Source organism: Pogonomyrmex barbatus, unplaced genomic scaffold (genome assembly GCF_055798465.1).
Source record: "Pogonomyrmex barbatus isolate J1 unplaced genomic scaffold, ASM5579846v1 scaffold5, whole genome shotgun sequence".
NCBI lineage: Eukaryota > Metazoa > Arthropoda > Insecta > Hymenoptera > Formicidae > Pogonomyrmex > Pogonomyrmex barbatus.
The window spans coordinates 6,947,937-6,973,656 of record NW_028297149.1 but is presented as its reverse complement, the minus strand read 5'-3'; the positions used below and the strand labels follow the sequence as shown (position 1 = coordinate 6,973,656).

Here is a 25,720-nt window from a genome sequence, read left to right as displayed (position 1 = left end):
CCTATCTCATCGCGCGCTTGCAATTTGACTATTTTCATAAATTAATAACTCTTTAACTATTATGAAAATCGCAAAATAGTACAGACCTTTTCGACTCAGTTTAGTCTGCTCTACCTGCATATGACCGTTTGGCCATTTTTTGGGGACACTCTGTATATAAAATAAGCATATTACAATTTATTATTCTTTTTTCCTTTCTCTTTCAAAAAATTAAGTAAAAATAAATAAAATATGTTACAGCAAATACATCTGTATCTTATTTTATTGTTATGCATTCGATGCGATAATGACAATACAATATATTCATTGTTATCAAGAAATAAATTAGGAGATAATTTAGTAAAAAAGCTGCATCATATTTCATATTGAGAACACAATGTTATATTATTAAAATAAATAAAAAAATATTAAAATAAATAAAATTATAATTAATATAGCAAAGAAGTTAGAAAATTTATAATAACTGTTGCTTTAAATCTAAGGAGTAATGTATCATTTTTTCACATATTTATTAAACAAAATTATATATCTCGAAAAATTGTATTATATGCTTTATAAACTGTAATCTAATACCAAATGTAATTTTTAAAGCGTTTATATCATAAGAAAGCATTAGAAAAACTTATAACTGCATTAAAAATATAAATTTGAATATACCAGTGATGAAAGTGACGAAGAAATATTAATGCGCTAGAGTAGCGTTTATCTCAAAATATTCCTCGTAGATGTTCTATGGGAAAGAAACATCTGTTGAATTTCTTTCGGCGTTGAATCGATTATTTAATCATCAACTGCGTATGCAACGCAGTGCTCAATGGTATAGTATTAAATGATGAATATTTCAATTTAAATGTGGTATTTTGTACAAAATTAGAAATTAAGTTAAATTAGAGAAGTTTACTTAAATTGTAGATCATTAATGTTGGCGCTAGAAAAGAGAACATAGAAAATATTCAATCGACCAACTAAATGTGAGAATGTAAGAATAAATGAATCTTCGTTCACTTTATCCTGGTTATAAGTATTTTAACATTAACAAAGGTATGATCGCAGACACGTATTTCAAGCTAAATCGATTTCTTCTGTTGATAGTTGGTTTATGGCCTTTCTATAAATCGAAATTTACTCGACTTCAGTTCGTATGTATTTTTAGTATGTTGACAACCTGTATTATATTTCAGGTATGTTAACATTTTGTATCTAATTATTTTTATTATAGGGTACATATTAAATTTATTAAACCCAGGCTTACAAGTTTTACAATACAAATTTAGAGTCGATACTTTTTTAATTGAAATATCGATATACGTTGCACGCAATTTAATATAAATAATATTTTTCCTGAAATAGAAATATAAACGATTAAGATTTAGAGATTATGAAGAATTGTCTTCTATAATCATACAAAAACAAATGTCCTTTAATCTAAATTTATACTTTATAAACTTGATATAAAACTTCATATAAAAATGTTTACAACGTTAATTTAGAAAAAAATTTCCATTTTTAATTTCTCTAGAACATTATTATTTATAGCTTACAACATTTTTAACTTCAAAGTATACTGCAGACCTCGTCATCAAGGTTTTCTCTTTTACATGCTATATCATTATTTTAGAAATAAAATATCTTTCATTTTGCATTAACAGTAATATCGTAAGTTAATTTACAATATATTTGTTTAAATAATAAAAAACAAATATTTTTAAACAAAGTAATATGCAAAATTGAATAAATTTTGTAATTCAAAATAAATTGTTATGAAACTTGACATAGACATAATATGAGATAAAATATAAAAGAAATCTAATCAAAATCGAAGGAAGATAGAAACGAGTAGATCTTGATTAAGAATAAAAAAATTTATCCAGCAGATCATGTAACGACAGTGTTCATATGCCATTCATACAATGTCTATGTCAAATTTCATGATAATTGGTTTTGTAATACAAAATATTTTAAATTCTGTATTCTCTTTTAATTACACATTTTTTAAATTTTACTTTTATAAAGATACACAAATGCTATAAAAATTTATTACAATGATAGGTGAAATACTTAATGGAATATACTCAACACATTTATAATACATTAAAAGATAATAACGAAATTGTTATCATAAAAAAATATGGAAGTAAAGCGAAACGTTGCACGATTATGCTTACAAGTAAGATAATATTTGATCTGTGTTTATATTTACGCTTTATGTTCAAAATATAAGGAAAAAAAAACAAAAAAGAAATTTATGAAACATTATTTAATTGGACAATGTTACATATTAAAGATATTTTTGCTTCATTCTTTCGTTTGATTTTAATACATTTAAAATTAAAATATAAAAAGTGAAATAATAATTTTGTAATATTAATACATTTTTAGTAACAACAAAACTTCTTTAACCAATAAGTACTTTAAAATAATTTAGCAATAATTAAAAATGATAAACAAAAACTCAAGATAAAAACACTACATATGAAAAATTATTGCATACCTTTTTATTTAAAGAAATTTATAAATTATTATTTTAATTTTAACAATATATTAATAAAATTATAAAGATGTAATTATTAAAGAACATATACAATTATTTATTTATTGATCAATGATATTCAGTTTTTTGGATTGGCTTCGTAATTATTCATATTGGTGTTCAACTATGGCCAAATTTTTATAATATTGTGTCACCTGTAAACGAATCTCGTCATCATCATCATCTGCAAATTGTGACTGAGTACTTTATTAATCAAGAAAAATATTTTTATTTAATATTATTGCATACAAATATGTCTTTCTATATAGGATCATTTATATTATTAGCCACAGGCGCAATGCTTATTGCATACGCTCAATATGCTTGCGGAATGTTTAGAATTGCTAGGTAATGATGTAATCACAAAAATAATAAACAATTTGTATTAAAGAAAAATAAATAGTTAAAAATAGTTTTTATTTATTCTGCTTTTTATCTATAGAAATCTAAATTTATAATTATATTATTTTATTAATATCACTTAGTTTTGAGATTATTATTTATGACTTTGTATGAATCAGAGAATGCATGATTAAACAGAGCATTTAAATTACAGTTATCGTATTGAAAACGCAATGAAAATTCATTTATCACAAGATGTACTGGAAAAACGATTTTTTATATATAAAAGCATAATTTGTGCTGTAGATATTCAACGAAAAGCCATAATGTTTGTATCTGTTTTATAATTTGTAATGTATATGATGGTTTAATAAAATACATGCACATTTATTGACTTTTCATAATTATATTTTTTCATAATTATACTATGTGTCAAAGGTTTTCCAAATATTTAATATCGAAATTTGAGATAACATTCATCCTTTTAATAGTATTTGGGGTAATTACTTTAAGCTTCAATATTTTCCAAGTAAGTTTTGTTTGTAATTTGTAAATAATAAACAAACAAGATAATATTAATTAATATTTCTTTGTATTTTTCTATTATTCATATTTTTTAATTAATTAATTGTACTCTTAAAAAAACTTATTTTTATACAGATATATATTATAGAAATAAAATGATTAAATGTTTATTCTTGGTTATTATCTTAATTTTTAATTTAATTTTTTGTACTAAAGTTTATCTCACAATTTCCAATGTAAACAATATTCAATAAAAAATATATCCCAATAGCATTATTAAGATTGTTGGCAGATTGTTGGCTAAATCTCAATTAAGGTAAATGAATCGTTGGTTAATGATTTGCCAATATGTATTGCTTGGGAACGGAAATTTCTTTAAAGCAGTAAAAAACAAACATTTTTTTGTTATTTAATGCTTTAAGTTGTGAATTTTTATCTATAGGGGAAGTCTATGCAAATGAATTTAAATTCCGGTATTAGTTGCATATTTAAAAAACCAATTTTTGAATAATGTTAATTTCAAATAAAAATTTGAATTTCTTCTATGTGTATTAATTAGCTTTTCTTATATAGCCACGTAATTCTTTTTAATAGTAATTATAAATTAATTACAATATCAAAATTGGGTATCAGACTTTTCAGATCACAACATCGGAATATAACATTGATGAATTTTTCTTACCTTTTATTGTAACTGTTTGTTCGCTTATATATATGTTTTTGTCCAATTTGATGGGTCAAGAAGTTACAGATCATTATAATCACGTATTTCATGTGACGTAAGAAACATTTTGAATATTTTGTTATTTAAAATCTTTTTTTACAAATGGTTTTGATTAATTATAATTTTATTGTGTAGATACAATATTCAGTGGTATCTAGCTCCTTTAAATATACAAAAGCTGATACTGATTCTAATTCAAAGAGGTAACAAAAATTTTGGTTTGAATGTAGGTGGTTTGTTTTTAGCATCTTTAGAATGTTTTGCTACGGTACGAAACTTCATACATCTGTATATAATAAGAATATTACAGTTTTTTATTTCTTTTTCTTTTTCTTTATCTCTCAAAAGATCAATTGAAAATAAATATAATTTGTTACAGCTAGCAAATACATCTGTATCTTATTTCATTGTCATGCATTCAATGCGATAATGATAATAAAATATGCTCATTGATATCAACAGATCAAAAGATAATTTAATACAACACAAAGCTACATCATATTTTGTTTATAATACAATGTGATATATTAAAATAAATAAATTAACAGCAAAAAAATAAGAAAATTTATAATAACTATTGCTTTAAATCTAAGGATCAATGTATGTAATTACCTCACATTTATGTCCCAAACAAAATTGTCGATATCAAAAAAATTTTATGTGTTATAAACTGTAATCTCATATCAAATATAATAAATATTTTAAAGCGTTTATGTTGTAAAAAAAATTTTAAGGAAATATATTACTATATTAATAAAAACGAATTTAAATACACCATCGATGAATAAAAAAATGTTAATGCGCTTGCGTAGCGTTTACCTTAGAATATTTCTTGGACATTATATGAGAAAGAAACATATGTTGAATTTCTTTCGGCGTTGAATCGATTATTTAATAGGCAACTATGTCTCGATGATATGATATTAAATTGCGAACATTCCGACCTAATAATACTCTGCACCGTTCTGTATAAAATTCGCACTTAAACTAAATTACAAAGTTTATTTAAATTGTAGAACAATAAAGTTATTAGATATTAGAAAGTGTAAGAAAAATATAGGAAATATTAGAGTCAATCAAATATGATAGAAGCATGATACATCTTCGTACATTTATTCTGCTCACAAATATTTTTGCGTTAGTAGAGAGATGATCTCACATACGTTTTTCAATCTAAATAGAATTCTTTTGTTGATAGTTGGTTTATGGCCTTACGAAAAATCGAAATTTTCTCAATTTCAGTTTATCTGTATCTCTAGCATTTTAACAAGCTGTATTATATTTCAGGTATATTAATATGTTCCAATTGCTTGTCTTTATATATACAATTAAAAATTCACGGTAACGCATGCATGAAAATTAGAACTTTAGAAATTAGAATTTTAATGTAGGAATATAGAATTTTAATATTTTAATATATAAGAATTAGAATTTTAATATACGTCATTTCAGTTAAATTATTTATATATACAATTTTTTTATTAGAATTTAGAGTCAATATTTACGTAAAAGGAAAAAAATAAGTTGCGATTTGATTATGAACATTTTTCCAAAGACACAATTGATAATTTAATAAAAGATCTTATTCTATGATTATGTAAAAGTATTTATATTTTTTCATCTTTTTTATCTTTTTTATCTATACTTTATAGACTAAATAATTTCTGAAAAATTTCTATATCTAATTTCTTTAGGATGTTATTATTTATAGCTTACAACATTTATAACTTCAAAATGTACAGCAGATCTCATTATCAAACTCTTCTCTTTTGCAATCGGTATAATTAGTTTAGAAATAAAATATATGTCATTTTGTATCAACAGTAAAACTGTAAGTTTATTATTTCCCTATTTATTTAAATATTTAATAATTACAATAATATTTAGAATAAATTTTCAAACTTATATATTTCTTTCAAATTTTACTAATTAATTAGAGAGATGGACAAGTGCTATAAATCTTTATTAAAATAACAGGTGAAAAGATTAATGGAATATCTTGATCATATCCATAATAGTTTAAAAGATAATAACGAAATTGTTATTATAGAAAGATATGCAAGTAAAGCAAAACGTTATACAATTATACTTATAAGTAAGATAATGTATTTGATTTTTATTTATATTTACCTTTATGTCTAATATAAAGTAAGAAAGAAAAGAAATCTAAAATAAAAAACTAAAAGCAGAGAACGTATTTATATCATTTTCTATTTTATATACTTAAAATATATTTATATACTTAGAAAATAAAAAATCCTTAATTGTATATTAAAAAATTTCTACAATTTATGTAATTATTTATTTATAATATTATTTGCTTTATAATATTATTTAGTGCTTTGGGCTAGTTTAGGATTTTTCCATATTAGCATTCAAATATGGTCGAATTTTTACAATGCTGTTTCTGTGAATGGATCTCATCGACATCATTTACAAATTCTAACAGAGTATTTTATTGATCAACAAAGATATTTTTATTTATTGTTATTGCATATTAATTCAGCGTTCTACATAGGAATATTTGCATTAGTAGCAACAGGAACAATGCTGATTTCCTATCTTCAATATGCCTGTGGAATGTTTAGAATTGCTAGGTAAAAGCATAATAACGAATATAATAAAGAATTTATATCAAGAAAAATTATTAATATTTTTCTAAAATCTAAAACAATATCTTTCATTTTATTTAATTATTATTTTATTAAATTATTATTTTATTTAATTATTCAACTTTGAGATTAACTTCTACTTCATTTTACGTTGTTAGATAAATACTTATAAAGCTAGAAAAAATATTTAAATTATTTACAGTTATCGTATTGAAAATGCAATGAAAATCCAGATATCACAAAATATTATACTACAAAACATAAGCTTGCCACATAAAAGAATAATTTGTGCTGTAGATATTCAACGAAAAGCCATGATGTTGGTATTTCGTAACATATAATTCATATAATAGCACACAGTAATACATTTTTCGATCATTTATTATTATATTACGTCTTAAAGGTTTTCTGAATATCTGATATCCCAATTTGAAATATCGTTCATGTTGTTAATAGTAGTTGGAGTACTTACTTTAAGCCTTAATATTTTCCGAGTAAGTTTTATTCGAGGTTTGCATAATGATATAAATTAATGTTAATGATATAAAATTAATTAATACTACAAATTCAATACTATAAATTCACATAATAATTATTTTTGTACGTGATTGTTTTTATATAATATATATTAGAAAGTATAACTTTTAAATATCCTTCTAACCCAAGTGGGAATAAATACAATAAATCAATATTGAATCCTCGCAAGATATTAATAGTGTACCGAAAAGTGCAAATTTTTATTTGTAAGAGAAGTTTTGTTAAATTCAGATTTTAATATTTACAGATTTAAATTCCAATTTACATTGATTGGAAATTTTTTCAGTTATGTGTACACTGAACATCGATTATATGTAACCAATGTTTTACAAATAATCAAATTACGTTTTTTAGAAATTTGATAATAACATTAAAATTTGCGTATTAGGTTTTTCAGATTATAACATCGAAATTTGTTAACTTTGAAGAACTTTCAATACCTTTTGTATCATCTATTAGTTGCCTCGTATATATGTTTTTATCCAATTACGTTGGTCAAGAAATTACGGATCATCATAATCATGTATTTAATACCACGTAAGAAACATTTTCAATATTTTGTTACTTGTAAGATTTTTTTTTTCAAAATATTAATTTATTTTATTATGTGTAGTTACAAAATACAATGGTATCTAGCTCCTTTACAAATACAAAAACTAATACTATTTTTAATGCAAAGAAGCAATAAATCTTTTGGTTTGAATGTAGGTGGTTTATTTGTAGCATCTTTAGAATGTTTTGCTACGGTATGAAACTTTTTATATATTACGATAATAAACTTATATCACATCTTTCTGTCTCTTTTTTTCTGTCAAAACAAAGACAAATAAATTTTTTTACAGTTGGCAAATACATCTATATCTTATTTTGTCGTTATATATTCAACACGATAATGTCTGAAAAACATGTCAGTTGATATCATAATGGAATTATCATTAAAAAAGAATTGTAGTATATATTTTATGTGCAACATATATAATGTGATATATAAGCTTGCCATATAAAGAAATAATTTGCGCTGTAGATATTCAACGAAAAGCTATGATGTTCGTATTTCGTAACGTATAATTCATATAATAGAATGCAGAAATATATCCATATGTTTCAATTTTTTATTATTATATTATGTTTTATACTTAAGAAGATTTTCTAAGTGTCTAATATTTAAATTTGAGATATCATTTATGTTGTTAATAGCAATTGGAATACTTACTTTAAGCTTTAATATTTTTCGAGTAAGTTTTGTTCGTTGTTTATATGTTCATAAAATAATATTAACTAATATTGCAAATTTATAAACTATTTATTTATATTTTGTATCAGATTATATATTTTATGTAATATATATTATGAATGTATAATTACAAGTATTCTTTTAAACTTTATTATTAATGCTTTATGTTAAAAAAAATCTATAAAATAATGTTGGATATAAATAGTTGAATAAAAATAACATTAATATTTAGAGATTTAAATTCCGAGTTATTGATTTAAATCTGTATGTAAATTTTTTCGATTTTATATATATATATATATATATATATATATATATATATATATATAATTGAATAAATATATATATATATATATATATATACATATATTTATTCAATTATATGTATACTGAACATCGATTATATGTACACTACGTTTTGCAAATAATCAAATTAAGTTTTTTAGAAATTTGCTATTAACGTTAAAATTTGCGTATTAGATTTTTCAGATTATAACATCGAAATGGAACTTTGAAGAACTTTTAATACCCGTTGTCATTATCAATTAGTTGTCTTGTATATATGTTTTTGTCCAATTACATTGGTCAAGAAATTATGGATCACCATAATCATGTATTTAATACACGTAAGAAACATTTACAACATTTTGTTACTTGCAAGTTTTTTTCTCGAAATATTAATTCATTTTATTATGTGTAGATACAAAATACAATGGTATCTAGCTCCTTTACAAATACAAAAACTAATACTATTTTTAATGCAAAGCAGCAACAAATCTTTTGATTTGAATGTAGATGGTTTATTTGTAACATCTTTAGAATGTTTTGCTACGGTATGAAACTTTTCATGTATTATGATAATGAACGTATATCACATATTTTTGTATCTATGTCTCTTTTTTTTCTGTCAAAACAAAGACAAATATAATTTTTTACAGTTTCAGCAAATTCATCTATATCTTATTTTGTCGTTATGTATTCAACGCGATAATATCTACAAAATATGTCAATTGACATCATAATGAAATTATCATTAAAAAGATGTATTTTATGTATAAATATAATGTTATATATAAAATATCTTAAATAGATAACAAAGACAAAAAAATTCCCATTATGATTATTATTTTAAATACGTAAAAAATGGTATAATATCATTTATAATATCATTTATATAATAATATATATTTATTATTATATATTTATAAAACCCAATATAAAAATTAAAATTATTAAAAAATTAAAGAGAGCAAATTATAACGATTTTGTCATATATAGTATTACACTTTTGCTTATTTTAAGCTGCTCGTGCCTAGCTATTGCCATTTGAAATAAACAATTCCTCACACGCCTATCAACGATGATTGCCGAGCGAGAGTATTTTACCGCGCGCTTGCATTTGCCGCTGGGCTAATACGATGATTTTTAATAATTAATATCTTGATTATTATTGCGAATATCACAAAATGATATGGGACTTTTATGTTTATCTCGGTCCCATCTTTTTTTTGCGAGCGATGGCAGAAGTCTCGCGGAACATCTTGTATATACAAACAAATATTTTTATATTTTAAAAATATTTTTATATTTTAAAAATATTTGTTAGTTTTCGCTTTTTTTATTAAAAAATAAAAAAAATAAGAATAGAAAAATATATAAAACACATATAATGTATAAAACATTATATTTTTCACAATTAGTAATATTATAGGCTTTTTATTATAATCTTATATTAGATATAATAGTTTAAAATACTTTTATTGATAAAGAACTTAAAAGACACGCTCCTATTGAACTGCTTTTATCGGAAGAACAAAGTTGAAAATATCTCTAATAAATGAGAAAATGTTAATACGCTTGCGTAGCGTTCATTTTATCGACTTTTTGTGTAAGTGATGTTCTATGAGAAGAAAACATCTGTTGAATATCTTTCGGTGTTGAATCGATTATTTAAGTTAATATCGGCGACAGCGTCTCAACGATAATGTATTAAATTGCTAGTGTTCCGATCTCATGAAATATTTTGCATCATTTTGTGTTACAATTAGATTAAATTATGGAAATTAACTCAAATTTTGTAAAATATAATTTTGTTAGAAAAGAAAATATGAACTGGAAAAGGAGAATATGTAATAGTCCAGTGGTGGGGAAAAATATACTTTTGTCCTCTCATGCTTATTATATGCATTTTAGTATCAGCAAAGACATGAGCTGTATCGTAGAGAGATATTTCAATTTAAACAGAATTCTTTTATTGCTAGTAGGTTTATGGCCTTATCAAAAATCAAAACTTGCTCAATTTCAATTGATTTGCTTCTTTAGTATTCTTGTAACCTTTATTGTATTCCAGGTATGTCGAAATTTTGAATGTATTAAAATATGTATTATACAGAATGTACAGAATTATTTAATTTACTATAAATTTTTATTACAATTTTTAATATAATTATAATTACTAATTATGTTAGTAAGTAATTCCTTATTAAAAGCCTAGATTACGTTATAAATGATAGTAAGAATCTTTTAACATGTTAAAAAGGCTAAGTAATTTATTTTTTTTTAATTTTAATTAATGTAGATCTATTTTAATATATGTATAATTTATGGAATAAAAGTAGTAAAACTTATATACTTAAATATATTAATATATATTTAGATATAAAAATTTATTAATTATATTAACATACCAAAAAAATTGAATAATCAAAACAATTGCAAAAAAACACTAATTTTCAGCAAAAAAATTTGAACAAAATTTTAGTTTAAAATAATTAAAAAAAAATTTTTATAATCTAATATAATCTATCTCAACTTTTTCATTACAAAACTGATTGAAACATAGCTATATATATGTATACTTTTTCATAACATATACATATATAATTTTAAAATACTGTTTCATATTTTTTGTGCATTATATTTCACAGAAATATTTAATACTATTATACAAAGTGTTTAAAAAATTCCAGCAAGATAAATCTTGAAAACAAAACATTTTAAAGAAAAATAATTAAATAGAAAAGTTGCTGGATAATAAGTAATGTATTAAACGAATATGGATGTTTGATCACACTTTGGATTGAATTTTGAGAAATCAAAGATTACCTAGCAGGCTTCCTGGAGACATCCTTGAGTTTTTTTAAATAGATTCTCTATTTTTTACTACATGTTTTCATAATAGTTATCGAGATATTTTCAAAGATTATTCCTTTTTTATAAAAGAACTTCTTTAGTTAATTTTCCAAACGTTTAGAGCACCTGATCGCGTGAATTTGGTCGTCACTTTCAATATGCGCCTGTATAGAATGTAACCCAAATAACACATTTCCGTCCGCGAATTTAATATTTGCGAAAACGCGAGCTTAATCATTCCCCAGCGAGATGACTTAAAGTTGAATCATATACAAGAATATAGAGGCATCGTAAATCTTACTTAGCGCATTTATTCGCCTTTGTTTTTGAAACTTCCTGAGATCAACTAATTAATTTATAAAATGTATCAAATTTTGTAAAAATACCTAATCTTATTAAGCAAGAAATATCTTTATTGATGACGAAAAGATAGGATAAATAAAACAGATTTTTGAAAAATCATAATTCCAAAAATTCTTAATAGAAAAGTATCTTTAATCAATATTTCGAAAATGCCTCGACAACTATTATGAAAAAATGTAATAAAAAACAAGAGATTTTATCTAAAAAATTTTAATTGACCTTCATCTGATTCTCAAAATTAAATCTGAGGTCAAACTGTTATGCTTACCTAACGTATTACTTAGAAATGTTGAACTCATTTGTATTATCAATAAGATATGATATTTATCGTAAAAATTTTTCTTATGTGTTAGCTTATAAATAAAATAAACTTGTCTTAATTTGAATTTTTTTTATTAATTATAATAAACTAAACATAATTTTGCTCGCAAAAGATATATTTGTAAATTCTATGTCGCCTTGGTATGTCATTTTGCCTTTTCAAATTAAATTGATTGATATTCCAAATTGTATATATTATAAAGCATATTAGTATTTACACATAATATATATAATTATTATGTTTTAGTGTATTATTAATATATTAATAATACATTAAAATGTATTAATATATTATTTTTAATATATTATTATACAAATAAATATAATTATATCTATGTATAGTATATTGTGCTATTTTTTAATAATAATAATGATTTTAAATAAATCTTTAAATAAATAATACACTGTTTTTACGTAATTACAATTTATTCCCATATAATATTATAGTACATAAATCAAATAGGTAGAATATTATTTTGAGTTAAGCTCAATTTTCAAATTTGTATAGATGATTAAACAAAGTTTAAAATATTATTGCTTTGTTATTAAGGAAACATTTATTTTTAACTTCTGCAGAAAATTATTGATTACAGTTAACAACATTTATGACTTTAAAATGTACTATAAATAACATAATAAAGATCTTATCTGATACATTTAGTATCCTTATCCTTGTCATAAAATACAATTCGTTTTACATTAATAGTAACACAGTAAGTTGATCGTTTTTTATATTTACTCTAAGTGAATTAAAATATTGAATATGTTTACATAAAAATATTATATATTTATTAACTTTTTTAATTATTATTAAGAAATATAAAAATAACATAAGAACTTGTTAAAATAAATAGGTGAAATATTCAATGGAACAACTTCAGCGTATCCATGATGAGTTAAAAGATAGTAACGAAATTGCCATCATAGAAAAGTATGGAAATGATGCAAAACGTTATACGACTATACTTACAAGTAAATAGTTTTTACGTTTTACTCTATTTTACTTTTAAAACTAATTAATAAGTTCAAAAATTTTATAAGCAATATTTTAAATTAATATATATTAATATATATTACAATAATAATGTAATAATAATTTAATATATTATATAATTCTTGTTTAAACTTAAATGCTTCAAAAAATAAAGAAACAAAAATAGCATGTTAAAAGTAATTAATATTTCCAAATTGAAACATACTTGTTTCTTTTTTTTTTTGCTTCCAATATTAGTTTTAATTATAATTATGAGATAAAGAAATAAAATAATTTATATATTATTTTACAATACAATCTAATTATACATCATATATAAATATATATCGTATTTTTAATATTTAATTGTTTGTATGTATTTTCTAATTTTTCATTGCAACAGCAATAAATAAATGTTAAATATATATAAGTTTTATATTTACTCACTATTTAAATTACAAGAATTTAATAATTATTAAAGTCAATAATAATGTGAGAGATAATCTTTATAAAATGAAGATCAGATATATTTATCAATTATATTTAAGCTGAAAATAATCGTTTATTAAAAAATTTTACATATTAAATATTACTTAAACAATTATTTAAACATATATATATATATATATATATATATATATACATAAATTTAAAAGCATAGGTCATAGATTGTTAAAAATTATAAGTAACATTGTTATTTGTTTATAATGTTGTTTAGTGTTTTTATTTTGCAGTTTAAGTATAGCTGTTAGTGCTCAATTGTGGCCGGATTTAATGTATGTTATTTCATTTACAAATAAATCTCGATATCATCTATATTTTTCAACAGAATATTTCATCGATCAAGAAAGATATTTTTATTTACTATTATTCCACACAAATGCAGCTGTATGCATAGGATTAATTGTCTTACTAGCGACAGGAACATTGCTCATAGCATATTTTCAGCATGCTTGTGGAATGTTTAAAATTGCTAGGTAAAATAATAAATATTAAAATAACCAAAAGATTAAAACTAAGAAACAAATTGAATTTTTTATATTTAAAAGTATCAAATCTAGAAATTTGCCATAAAAGTTGATTAAAAGGTATGCTATGTATATGTAAATTATTTTTTAAACCATTAAAATGATATACAATCTTTATATGTGTGTGCGTGCATGTGTGTGCATCCGTGTACGCGCGCGCACGTACGATAATGTGCAATAAAACACAAATTAAGGACGGAATATTTAAAAATATTATCAAATTATGTAAGATTAGTTTTTATTTAGAAAATATTTTCGTTATTTCACTTATTAATTACAACTCTTAATTTTTTTATTTTATAACAAATGCACTAACTTTACTGGTTCATGTAAAAATAATAAATACAATAAATAGATGTACATTTTATCTCAAAATCAGTATTTAATTTCGAAATTGTTATTATAATATTATTGCATGGAAGTTACAGATTAAAAATCATAGTAATCAAAAATTTTGAAATATAATACGTTATTAATACTTCTTTTTTCGTATAGATATCATATATTTAGCTATAATGAAATAAATCACATATTGATACATTTATGTTATTCAAGTAAAATATTGACTTTTCATGAATACAAAGTAACATTATTCATTCGTAATCAATAACATTATTCACAATCAAGTTACTGATTGTTAATAAATTCATGTATCATTAACTTTTTTCTACTAACCTACAACTGTTATACATTCTGTTCTGTAACGCATTCTATATAGTAATTAAAAATTATTTACAGTTATCGTATTGAGAACGCATTAGAAATTTATGTATCAAAAATCAATCTAAAAAATGAGTATTTGGTTTATAGAAGTCTTATTTATGCTGTACATATTCACCAAAAAGCTATGACGTTAGTATCTGTATCATTTAATATATGTGTTTTATACATAATATATATATTATGTATATATTGTGTACATGTAACATATACATACACACACGTGCGTGCATGCGCATGTGCACACATACATATATGTAATAATAATTTATCTCTTTAAAGGTTTTCCGAATATGTAATATCTAGATTTGAAATATCTTTCATGCTTTTAATCTTTTTTGGAGTAATAACTATGAGCCTCAAAATATATCAAGTAAGTCTTGCTTGTGTTAATTAAAGTTTTATAATTTTAAATTATATAACAAAATCTTTTGTACTATTTTATATTAATAACTCTGATAACATTTTCAGTTTAATAGTTTTAATCTTTTACAAAATTTTTAATTGACGTTTATTGAAGATTTTCAATTCAATTTTGCTGTTACTGACACATTTATTTGATTACCTTTTAAATTATCTAAATTTCATATATTTTACGTATATTTTACAAGTATTTTTTAATTATTTAAATATATAAATGTTAAATATATAAATGTTAAATGTTGTATGAAAAAGTATTATAATAAACATTAGATTATATTGTCAGTTTTAATGCCAAACATTTAATAAAATATTTTTAATTAGATGGAATTATAAAAAATTATTTCACCTTAACATTTATTCAAACAAAAAATTGATATTAAATCAAAAAATATAATATAATTATATTATATAATTTATATTGTATAATAATATTATAATATATATTATAATATAATATTATATTATATAATATTTATATTATATTATATAATTATATTATATTATATAATCTAATATAACATAATAGTATAACATGATATAATTATTTTAATATATTAGAATCTTTTTATTTGTAATTAATAGTATAAACATTTAACTATGCTTGAAAAATTTTGTACCTAATTTTTTCTTAAATTACCTAATTTACATTATGTTTTAGAAATTGATGTCAATTTTAAAATTCATGTATTAGATTTTTCAGATCGTATCAACTACATATAATATTGAGGAACTTCTCCTAACATTTATAGGAACATTGTTTTGTCTATTATATATGTTCTTAGCTAATCTTGTCGGACAAAATATTACGGATCACTGTAATCTTGTATCTACTACGGCGTAAGAAATATTGTAGTTTATTATATCATCACTATTTCAAATTTTAGTTACTTAAAATTCTAATTAATTAAAATTAATAAAAGCAAATATACATATAAAATTACTTATATATTTTTTCTTGAATCACCGTTATTATATATTGTAGATATGAAGTTCGATGGTACATAACTCCTCCACAGATACAAAAAATGATCCTATTTCTTTTGCAAAGGGGCACTAAGACTTTCGGCTTGAATGTCGGTGGACTGTTTATAGCATCTTTAGAGTGTTTTGCCACGGTATAAAACATTTCATATGTTATAATATCATATTGAATGTACTATATATTTCTAAAACTATGAAAAAAAACGATTATCTTTTTTATCATAGCTAGCAAATGCGTCGTTATCTTATTTTACTGTCATGTATTCTATGCAATAATGACAATGAAAAAAAAGAAAATTATATATCAATTAATATTATGATTTAAAATTTATGAAGGATAATACATTTTAGTTATACGTTTAGTTTAAAATATGATTTAACAAATATATACAAATTAACATGCACAAAGTATTAATCATAATTTCTAATTACATCACCTTAAAGATAATAAATTAAAAAATAAAAATTATCTTGTACCAGTAAATAAGCATATATTTACTTCTTATAGTTACTTGTTATAGATTTTAACAAATAAAACAATCAGTACTGTTTCGTTAAGAAGTGATGACACTATTAATATAATGTATTATAATGTAATATAATATAATATAATATAAATATGTCTTTTTCATATATATATATATATATATATATATATATATATATATATATGTGTATGTATCAGTAAACACAGGATATTGTAATAAAAAATTGTGATTGGATTTGATGATTTATTTTTGAAATAATTAACAGTTTCGCAGATGCATAGATGCCTCTATAGAACTCCATCCCAATATTTTCTTCTTAGGTTGTCGTACAAGTTTTATTAGCATGTAATATTCAACGTAGTAAATATGTATAATATTCACAAAATTATAATTCACATTTTTATGGCCGCAATTAATAAAAATCATTTGTTTGATAAAAATAGTACTTGATACAATGATCTTCTTCAGACTTCTATGCGTTATTTGTTGTTATTTATTATTGCATTCTAACATTTACTAGGCACTTGGAAATACTTTCAATATTGTTATGAATCAAAGGCAATTGTGTATTACAATACTTATTATCTGAAGATTCCAAAATAATGGCTACAAAATACACTTTAAAAACACTCGCACTCTTTTACATGATTATATTCATTCTCTTTTTAACTTATCTCTAAATTTTATCTACATTTTTTAGTTTAATATTGGCTTCCTCTTGCAAATAAGTTTTTGTCAAGATTAATTAAAATTATTAGCATACAAAGTCTTGTTATCTTTATTATTTAATAAACTAATAATATTTACGGATTTTATTTCTTTCTTTATCACACTGTACGGCGATGTACGCTATATCTTATTGAGTTTAATTATATTTAATTATAATAAGATATTGCTATGTTGGCACGCATAATAAAATTGATGTACAAAAGATATATGTATATATATAAAATATTATAGAAATATATTTACAATAATTTAAAGTACATGATTTTGCAAAAAATATCTCGCATCTGTCAGACATTAAAAATTATCCATCACATGTTGCGAGATTGATATATTTTATCTTCATTATCAAAAAGAGATATACGTTTCATTTTCATTATTCTGTAGAATAAAATACAGAATATTTTTATTACTAATACATAATTCTAAGATACTATAAGCGAAATTTTCGAGGTACTTAATGTTGCGAATCTTCAAACTGTAATAATTTACAATAGTGGCACTCTTCAAATTCATATTATTTAATGATTAAGGCACTTCTTACATCTCGACTATAAATTTTATCAAAAAAATTGATAATGTAAAATTAATTCTACTATTTCAAAACAGCGTTGATTTTACATAAATTAGTATTCCAATTAATATAAATAAGAGTTGTATATATTTTTTTCCTTTATATTGAAATCATGTACAAAAAATCGAGATATATATAGATTGAAGATTGAAATGAAATTATCGAAAATTATCAATGATCTTACACAGAACTATTAGTGACTGTAAATTTTGCCAAATCTTTAATATTTTAATTTTATTCATATAAAATAAATTTAAACTGGATATATATCCTGTGTTATTAATGTAATGAACAAGTAGAAAATTATTTAAACGATTGTTTTATCGACTAATAGTGAAATTAAATAACTTTTCTTCATCTCGTTGTGGACAAAGGTCATTGAATCAATTGTAAATATCTATTTTCTTCAGTCAAAGAGCTAAGCGAAGATGTCATATCATTGACAACCATGTTGGCACTAGCTGGTAAAGGTTGCGGCAACGACATAGGATGCGTTGAACTGGAGACATTGGTCTCATGAGTTTGTGCGTTAACAGACCAGTTTCTGCATTGCTGAACGTATTCCAATGTCCTGCGATAAGAATCTTGTCTCATACCTTGAGGCGGTTTTATTGATGAACCCTGTTGTGACTGACTAATATCCCTACACTGTATTTCTGGCAACGATCCGTTGTGTTGATCATGATAACATTGATTCCCATAGGTCCATGCGCAATTGCAGTTGTATTGAGATGGAAGATTCGTGCGCGTTTGACAATTATGCGCGCAGGCCTGTTGTTGTTGTTGCATTCTGCAATTAGTCTGTTGAGTATTGCAAAGTTGTGGAGATGTTCTCTTTGAGCCGCCACCACTGCCGCCACTGTTGCCGTCGTTGATCTGACGGTGCACACCACTAGGATGAATGCAATTGTTGATCTGTAGACAGGGAACTGTGGTTGATTGTTGAGCCTGTTGTTGACAGCCTTGAAGATTTGACGTAATCGTATTGCCCATTGGCTTACTCTGATTCGCGATGTTCAACTGTGAACAGTGCGGTGACATCGGACTGCATTGATTGGTCACTGGAGACTGTTGGGCAGAATGCATGTTGGGTATCTGACCATTGGACGTTACCATAGGCCTTTGACCAGTGCACTGACCAGAGGATTGATTGCATTGAGCATTTGGATGGGCAATAATCGGCGAATTAGACATGGGCGCGGTCTGTTGAATACAATGCGGTGATAATGGCTGACAGTTGTTCGTTATCCGCATCTGTACTGTATGATTGGATGGCGCACAAGTTTGATTAGAATGATGACTGGCTTGGCCGCCAGTGCCATTGCAGTTAACGTTCATTTGACCCGTACAACCGTAACCCGGATAATATGTATGATGTGCATGGCTCTGAGGGCAATTTCTAGAGAGTTGAGCGGAATTTTGAGGCAGATTTTGTGGAGCATGTTGTGGCGCCAACGCGCCAGCCGCAGGCGACGTTAACGGCTGATCACTCAAATGAGTTGAAGCATAGTGGGAACTCGGTGACATAACTTGACCAGCAGCTGGACTTGCCACTTGTCCACCAGTAGTTTGAGATCCGTAATTCGGTGGCGGACAATATTGCGACGCGGGCTGAGTTGCACGTGAATTCGGACATTGGCTGTAAGGCGCAGACGGGGAATTCTGGTAAGTCGGACAAGGTTGTTGTGTGACTTGTTGAGAGGAATAACAGTTCTGCTGGTGCGGTTGATGCGATTGATTGTAATTACACATAGATTGCACCTGTCGCTGATAATGCAGCGGATTCGTGCATATCGGCGATTGGCAGATCGGTAAAGGACTATTGCGATAGCCAACTTGATTTCCACCCGCTTGAACCTATAATATCAATTCCGAGATTAAAAAGAATCACCGTAAGAAAAATATTATAAATCAGAATCATTCAAAAAATATACTAATATGATTACCTGATTTAAATACTGCATCATTTCATCGGGAATAACTAGTTTGTTCTCCACCATTTCACCCTCGCCCACCTCGTCTAGGATAACTTCCTGATTGGGATGAAGCTCGGGTTGAAGTTCGGGAAGTTGTGCCGATCTTGGCCTGGGCGGAATCGGTGGAGAAGTCCTTTGGACCTGATTACTGCGAATAGGTTCGGACATTCGTCGATCACTTGAAGGTTGAGTACAATGACCGCTGGGATTATTCCAATCGCTTGGCATTGCCTGAATATTCTATATAAAAATATTGTGTCGTTTAAAATTACCATTTATATGGATTTCTGCAACATATTGCAGAATGAATCGTACCTGAAGAGACATATTTTGCGTTTGGACGACAAGATTATTCGTCGAATAAGGTCCTTGAAAGTGATTTTGATCGATCCTGCTAGAAGTGGTACTCATTTGACTACTTCGCCTAGACGTACCCGGACTAATTGGATCGTAAAAGCTTTCCGGACCCATTCTGACAGCACTAACGACGCTTGCCTGGCTGCTTCTTCTGCTACTCAAATCTGCCGATCTCATGCTGCAGTAATAAGTGCTGACGGTGCTATTGCTATCCCTTCGCGGTTCGCCGTATGGCTGTAGCCTCAGTTGAAGATCGGATAAACTTGTCTGTCGCGTTTGACCACCGCCACTCTCCATTTTCAGATCAGTAATTCTTTTATTGAGTTCACCGATATTACCCTGGGGTCCGATACCGCGTATACCGCGCATGTTCGCTACGCCGATCGGCATGTTTGGCACACCTTTGGCGTTAAGTCTTCCTTTCAGACGATTCCTCGACGTAGGCGCGGGCACTTGCAGTTGCTGCTGCGATTCCATACCACCAACCTATGAGCAATCAGAACGTCATGTAAAAGGTAAAGTTGAAGAATATTAGGAAAATACCTAAACTTAAAAAAAAAAAGCCATCCTTAAAAAATTGTTTTCTATCTTAACGAAAACTATATGCATAATTCTCGAATGAAAGCTCACCATAGCACGTAACGCTACAGGAAGATCAGCAATGTCTAGATCATCCGGCTCCTCGTTCCATGGCTCTTCGGCGAGAGCGATTCCATCAGCGGTGAGAGCTCCCATCCCCGCGACTTCATCGTTACAGCCACCCACCAACGGACTACCCTGTTGCTGCATGATGCCTGGCGGACTGTTAGCTTCGCTTTCGGACTTTACACTAGGACTCGAAAGACTGGGTGTCTTCGGCGGAAGATCCTCACTCCTGCTGGGACTATTACCTCCTGCACCAGCTTCATCACTGCCACCGCCATCGCCACCACCGCCGCCCTTGTGCTTTTTGTTCGCGTAAAACTCGGCGCCATGAACGGTCTTAACATGCTTCCTTAACGATGATGGATCTGTGTACCTCTTTGTACAACCAGGAGCTTTGCAGATATATGGTTTCTAGACAAAAAAAGATCGGCGCGTTGGAATGATTAAATGATTATAAAATTATCAGGTAAAAATTGTACAATTTGTCATAAACATCAAAAAACAATCTAAGATATCGACTACTATGAAATTAATAATGTATATTTATCATTTATATCTATTTCTCAAATTTTTCTTCGTATGTTTTTTTATAGTTAAAGAAAAAAAAATAGTACCTCGCTAGAGTGTGTTCTATTTTGATGCTTTGCTCTATCACTAGCATTGCTGAAGGCTTTGCTGCAGCCTGGATATTCGCAAGTGTATGGTTTTTCACCAGTATGAGATCTGAGATGAGTCTTGAGATTCTCCAATCGTGAATAAGCTTTGAAGCAACCTTCGAACTATATTCAGAAAAAAAATTTTAATTAGTTCTATAATATATGATATAAAAGTAAATTAATTATAATTTAAATCGGAGGAATAAAAGACTAATAAGAGTATCATTTTTATATATTAATTAATTATAATTCCTATGAATGTTATTCGACCTATAGTAACAAATATTAAGGTATATAAAAAAGAATAGAAAAAAAGAAAAGAAGAAATACAAGTTTTTAGAAGCCTATATCCTGCCTTAAAAATATTTATCCTTGACTTTCATATTTCCAGATTGTAATCAAATTAATAACTGCGTCTGTTTCTAAACATAATTCGTCGAAAAAACTTATACCATTCAATCTCTTACTAATTCAATTACTAAAATATTTATCAACATCTCGACGAGACGCATCGTTGGACAAATTACGCGAACATGCAACGAACCGAGTTTATCAATCACGCGATTATATTTCAAAAGATCATCGGTCAATTATACATATAAAATAATAATGATAATAATAATAATAATAATAATATTTCACGTTTATTTATTCATTCCGCGGCAAATCCCGCGTGGAAAGTGTCGAGAATGTCGAATTTAACAGTGACAATCTGATGAATTGATTCAGACTAGGATTAACGCTTCTCTCAGCATTCATGATCGGCATTCATCGTTGCATCGTGTCGGACAAGTGCCATTTCACAGTTTGCAGCATTTATTTTCTAGTAATCGCGCGTATCTTGGATATATATATCGTCTGATCGGCGAGCGTGTTTAGAGCGCGAAGAGACATCGAGTGACAAACCGCCGCGACGGTTTAATCGAGACGGATAATCTCTTGTCGACGGGCGCGTTGACACTTCGCAGAATTTCAAACGGCGATCGAGAACGCGTCGCGCGTAACAAGTCGGGAGTGACGAATGCATGTACAGTAGATCGCCGCGACGATCATCTTTAATTAATCTACTCGCGCGCGATTTTCAATGCTCGTGATTGTACCGTCTCTTTCGGAAGGATGCGTTTTCATGGGCACGCGTGTGCATTGGTGATGAGTGCAACATCGAACATCGGAAGTGCCGAATGATGTATGAGTATTTGTCGCGCGAATGCGTCGAGAGACGCGACAGTGGCTCGCGCCAACGATTCACGAGTGGCGTTGAGGAATTACTGTGTGTAACGAACTGGTCGAATGGAGGAAGATTCAGCTCATTTAATGAAGGTGGGTTTTTGATAATTTGCAAAATTAATTAAAAATAAAATTAATTAAAAGTAAAATTAATTAAAAAAAAACGTCATTTTTCTGTATTTAAATTTCATTTTCTTGAAATTTCACAAGTTCAAACATACACACACACACACACACACACACACACACACACACACACACACACACACACACACACACATATATTTCTTTTTTCTTTTTAAATGTCAAATTCTCGTAATTTTACAAAGTGCAGTTAATTTGAATAAAAATATAAAAGAATTTCTCCTCTTTGAATTTCGTCTTCTTGAAATTATGTAAAATATAGATTTTTTTAGTATATGGATTTTTTAATTATCTAAGATTTTATAAAGAATCGAAAAATCTAGATTCACGATAATAAACTTTTTTACAATTTTTAAATATAAATTTTACAATATACTTGAGAACTTATGCTTATTAGACTATAATATAATAAATATGACAACGTAATAATGATATTTCATGTAAATTTGATTCTTTTATCGCCTATCGCTATTTTTCAATAATTAAAATATGAATTATATTAAAGATAAAATTCACAAAAATTATAAATCTATTCAATTGAATACTTCAAATTTTATCGATTACTATTTTTTAAATGTTTTTAGCTAGCAGTGGAAAGTCAGATAAAACGTGCGTTGATTAACAATGTTTATACAAGATTTTTCAAAGCCACTCTATCATTCGAGCACGTAAGTTAATTGTAATTGATTAATACAAAAAATTTTCGGTCGGTAGAAACAAGTAAGTACTTTACTTACGGTACACTTGTGTGGTTTTTCACCCGTATGCCTTCTCATGTGTACAACCAGCATGTACTGAGCCTTGAAAGGTTTTTCTTCCCTCGAGCATTCCTCCCAACCGCAAACAAAGCTCTTCTTGTTGGCGTGTATATGATCGTTGTTGATATGTTTTACGAGATCATCCTGGTTTGGTAGGAGAGATGCATGCCAGATTAATATGGATAAAACCAAGTCTCTCTACTAAGATATACAGATAGTAATAATTTACTTTCTTTCTCCCTAAATAATTTCAAGAAAATACCTCAACGCTATATGTAAAATTGATTATTCTTATTAATATACATTTAAAGTCTTAAACATTAGATATGAAGATTGTAATTATTCGCGTCACTCTCGGCGATTGCCCATTGACGTAGAAATAAAAGATTAAGACATCGTCGCACGTCCGTATATTACCTGTGTAGGAAACTCGAGACCGCAGTCTCTCCAATGACAATTTGTCTCGATGAAGTCACCAGGTTCGTCTCTGAGATCCTCACTCGGACTGAGACCTTGAGGGTGAGTCGGTGGAGCGGTAGTAGTAGTCGCGTTGGTAGTCGTTGTCGCCGGTTCCCTCTTGACTTTGGTGGCGGCCCGTCTTGAGGAAGTGTCGGCTTCGGCCGTCACCGAGCGAGCCGATGATTCCGACGCTTTCCTACACGACTCTGCGCTCTATACGTGAGGCAGATGTTAAATAAGTATCATTTTCTATATCCTTCATTATACTCGGATACTCGGAGAGCTTGGGATCATGAATGTAATTCCAACAAATAGACAATTTAAAGCTTTGCAACTACATTCAAGTTCCCGTCACTTATTAATGGCAGCAATTACGTCGATTTGTCATGAATTTATATCACGCGTTGCGTGACACACGCAATTTTACAATTATCACGTTTGTAAGACGATAGTATAGTGATTCGGTCGATTGTTACAAATCGTAATAAATCGCTCACGTTGCTACTCTTTCTTTTATTCGATCTTACGTATTCCCTTTCTCTCTTCTCCCTCTCTTTCTCTTCGATATAGACATAATTTCAAATGCCTGCCTGTACGCATTAGATATGCGCGTGTACGCATGCAATTTTTTCATCTATGCTCCATCTATGTCTATGTCTATTGTCGACATAGGTTGACAATAAATATTCAATAAGCATTAAGGTTCGGCTATATTCAGAAGTAGATCAATGAAAATATGTATAAATATAAATGTAAAGTGCCATGTTCCTAACTCTGTCACTTAATGCAAATTTTTAAGAATATTTTATTTATTTTCTGCGCCACCACGCGTATAATAAATATTTAAGCACAAATTCAGGTTACCTAATCAGTTTTGCAAATAAGTTCTAGCAGAGATGAAAGTAACAGTAGCACGTTAAGAATTTTTATAACGAGGTCCTTTTTTTGAGTAATATAAAAAAGCAAACGATTCGTGATAGAGCTATCAATATCCTAATGAATAACTTTTTTATAACTTTGATATTTCGTGATTATAATTTAGCTTTGCCCGTGTGTTTTCATGCGTATGTACAGATCACTCCTCGTCATTATCAGTCACTAAAAACGCGAATACATTGACCAAAGATAACCAAACGCATAAAAATAAATATAAAAACCTGTTTAATCTTACGGCACAGTTATGTATTATATAGTCCGCATAAAAAAAGTTACGCGTAAACATGGATCGCGGGAATTCTCGTCCGTATAGGTGTATATACGCGAGG

At 26.9% G+C, this 25,720-nt stretch overlaps 4 protein-coding genes across 6 annotated transcripts in view; 3 read left to right on the top strand and 1 right to left on the bottom strand.

The window, feature by feature from the left end:
• The first annotated feature begins 2,828 nt into the window (after positions 1 to 2,828).
• On the top strand, positions 2,829 to 4,689 carry LOC105425378 (uncharacterized). Its single transcript, XM_089082138.1, has 6 exons — positions 2,829 to 2,878; positions 3,087 to 3,200; positions 3,311 to 3,401; positions 4,031 to 4,176; positions 4,257 to 4,389; positions 4,501 to 4,689. Exons 1-6 carry the CDS (start codon positions 2,829 to 2,831, stop codon positions 4,549 to 4,551), a joined length of 585 nt encoding a protein of 194 aa, XP_088938264.1. The 3' UTR covers positions 4,552 to 4,689.
• A 68-nt stretch (positions 4,690 to 4,757) lies between these two features.
• LOC105425377 (uncharacterized) lies at positions 4,758 to 8,163 on the top strand. The gene is made up of 9 exons (XM_089082137.1): positions 4,758 to 5,408; positions 5,833 to 5,952; positions 6,099 to 6,216; positions 6,460 to 6,718; positions 6,936 to 7,052; positions 7,137 to 7,227; positions 7,659 to 7,807; positions 7,884 to 8,016; positions 8,113 to 8,163. Exons 1-9 carry the CDS (start codon positions 5,271 to 5,273, stop codon positions 8,161 to 8,163), a joined length of 1,176 nt encoding a protein of 391 aa, XP_088938263.1. The 5' UTR covers positions 4,758 to 5,270.
• Positions 8,164 to 10,710: 2,547 nt separating this feature from the next.
• Positions 10,711 to 16,928, top strand: LOC105425398 (uncharacterized). Its single transcript, XM_089082135.1, has 8 exons — positions 10,711 to 10,854; positions 12,914 to 13,033; positions 13,175 to 13,292; positions 14,012 to 14,270; positions 15,060 to 15,173; positions 15,324 to 15,414; positions 16,156 to 16,301; positions 16,447 to 16,928. Exons 1-8 carry the CDS (start codon positions 10,711 to 10,713, stop codon positions 16,583 to 16,585), a joined length of 1,131 nt encoding a protein of 376 aa, XP_088938261.1. The 3' UTR covers positions 16,586 to 16,928.
• A 234-nt stretch (positions 16,929 to 17,162) lies between these two features.
• Positions 17,163 to 25,720, bottom strand: part of ci (transcriptional activator cubitus interruptus) — a 77,245-nt gene continuing 68,687 nt past the window's right edge. For all 3 annotated transcript variants that reach the window (XM_011636116.3, XM_089081446.1, XM_089081447.1), the window contains exons 6-12: positions 24,414 to 24,668; positions 23,976 to 24,140; positions 21,826 to 21,990; positions 21,197 to 21,622; positions 20,525 to 21,052; positions 20,180 to 20,449; positions 17,163 to 20,090 (exon numbers count right to left, since the gene is read on the bottom strand). In XM_011636116.3, the coding sequence (XP_011634418.2) occupies positions 18,609 to 20,090; positions 20,180 to 20,449; positions 20,525 to 21,052; positions 21,197 to 21,622; positions 21,826 to 21,990; positions 23,976 to 24,140; positions 24,414 to 24,668 (3,291 nt within the window). In that variant the 3' untranslated portion in view covers positions 17,163 to 18,608. The remainder of the gene's footprint in view (positions 20,091 to 20,179; positions 20,450 to 20,524; positions 21,053 to 21,196; positions 21,623 to 21,825; positions 21,991 to 23,975; positions 24,141 to 24,413; positions 24,669 to 25,720) is intronic.

What these genes read in the sequence shown, in the direction of transcription:
- LOC105425398 (XM_089082135.1), top strand. Translation starts at nt 10,711, where the DNA reads ATGAGCTGTATCGTAGAGAGATATTTCAATTTAAACAGAATTCTTTTA. An exon ending in GGAATGTTTAAAATTGCTAG is followed by an intron (nt 14,271 to 15,059) that starts GTAAAATAATAA and finishes AATTATTTACAG; the next exon opens with TTATCGTATTGAGAACGCAT. An exon ending in TGAGCCTCAAAATATATCAA is followed by an intron (nt 15,415 to 16,155) that starts GTAAGTCTTGCT and finishes TTCATGTATTAG; the next exon opens with ATTTTTCAGATCGTATCAAC.
- LOC105425377 (XM_089082137.1), top strand. Translation starts at nt 5,271, where the DNA reads ATGATCTCACATACGTTTTTCAATCTAAATAGAATTCTTTTGTTGATA. An exon ending in TTTGTATCAACAGTAAAACT is followed by an intron (nt 5,953 to 6,098) that starts GTAAGTTTATTA and finishes TTAAAATAACAG; the next exon opens with GTGAAAAGATTAATGGAATA. An exon ending in AATCATGTATTTAATACCAC is followed by an intron (nt 7,808 to 7,883) that starts GTAAGAAACATT and finishes TATTATGTGTAG; the next exon opens with TTACAAAATACAATGGTATC.
- LOC105425378 (XM_089082138.1), top strand. Translation starts at nt 2,829, where the DNA reads ATGCTTATTGCATACGCTCAATATGCTTGCGGAATGTTTAGAATTGCT. An exon ending in ATTCAACGAAAAGCCATAAT is followed by an intron (nt 3,201 to 3,310) that starts GTTTGTATCTGT and finishes TATGTGTCAAAG; the next exon opens with GTTTTCCAAATATTTAATAT. An exon ending in CTTTAGAATGTTTTGCTACG is followed by an intron (nt 4,390 to 4,500) that starts GTACGAAACTTC and finishes AATTTGTTACAG; the next exon opens with CTAGCAAATACATCTGTATC.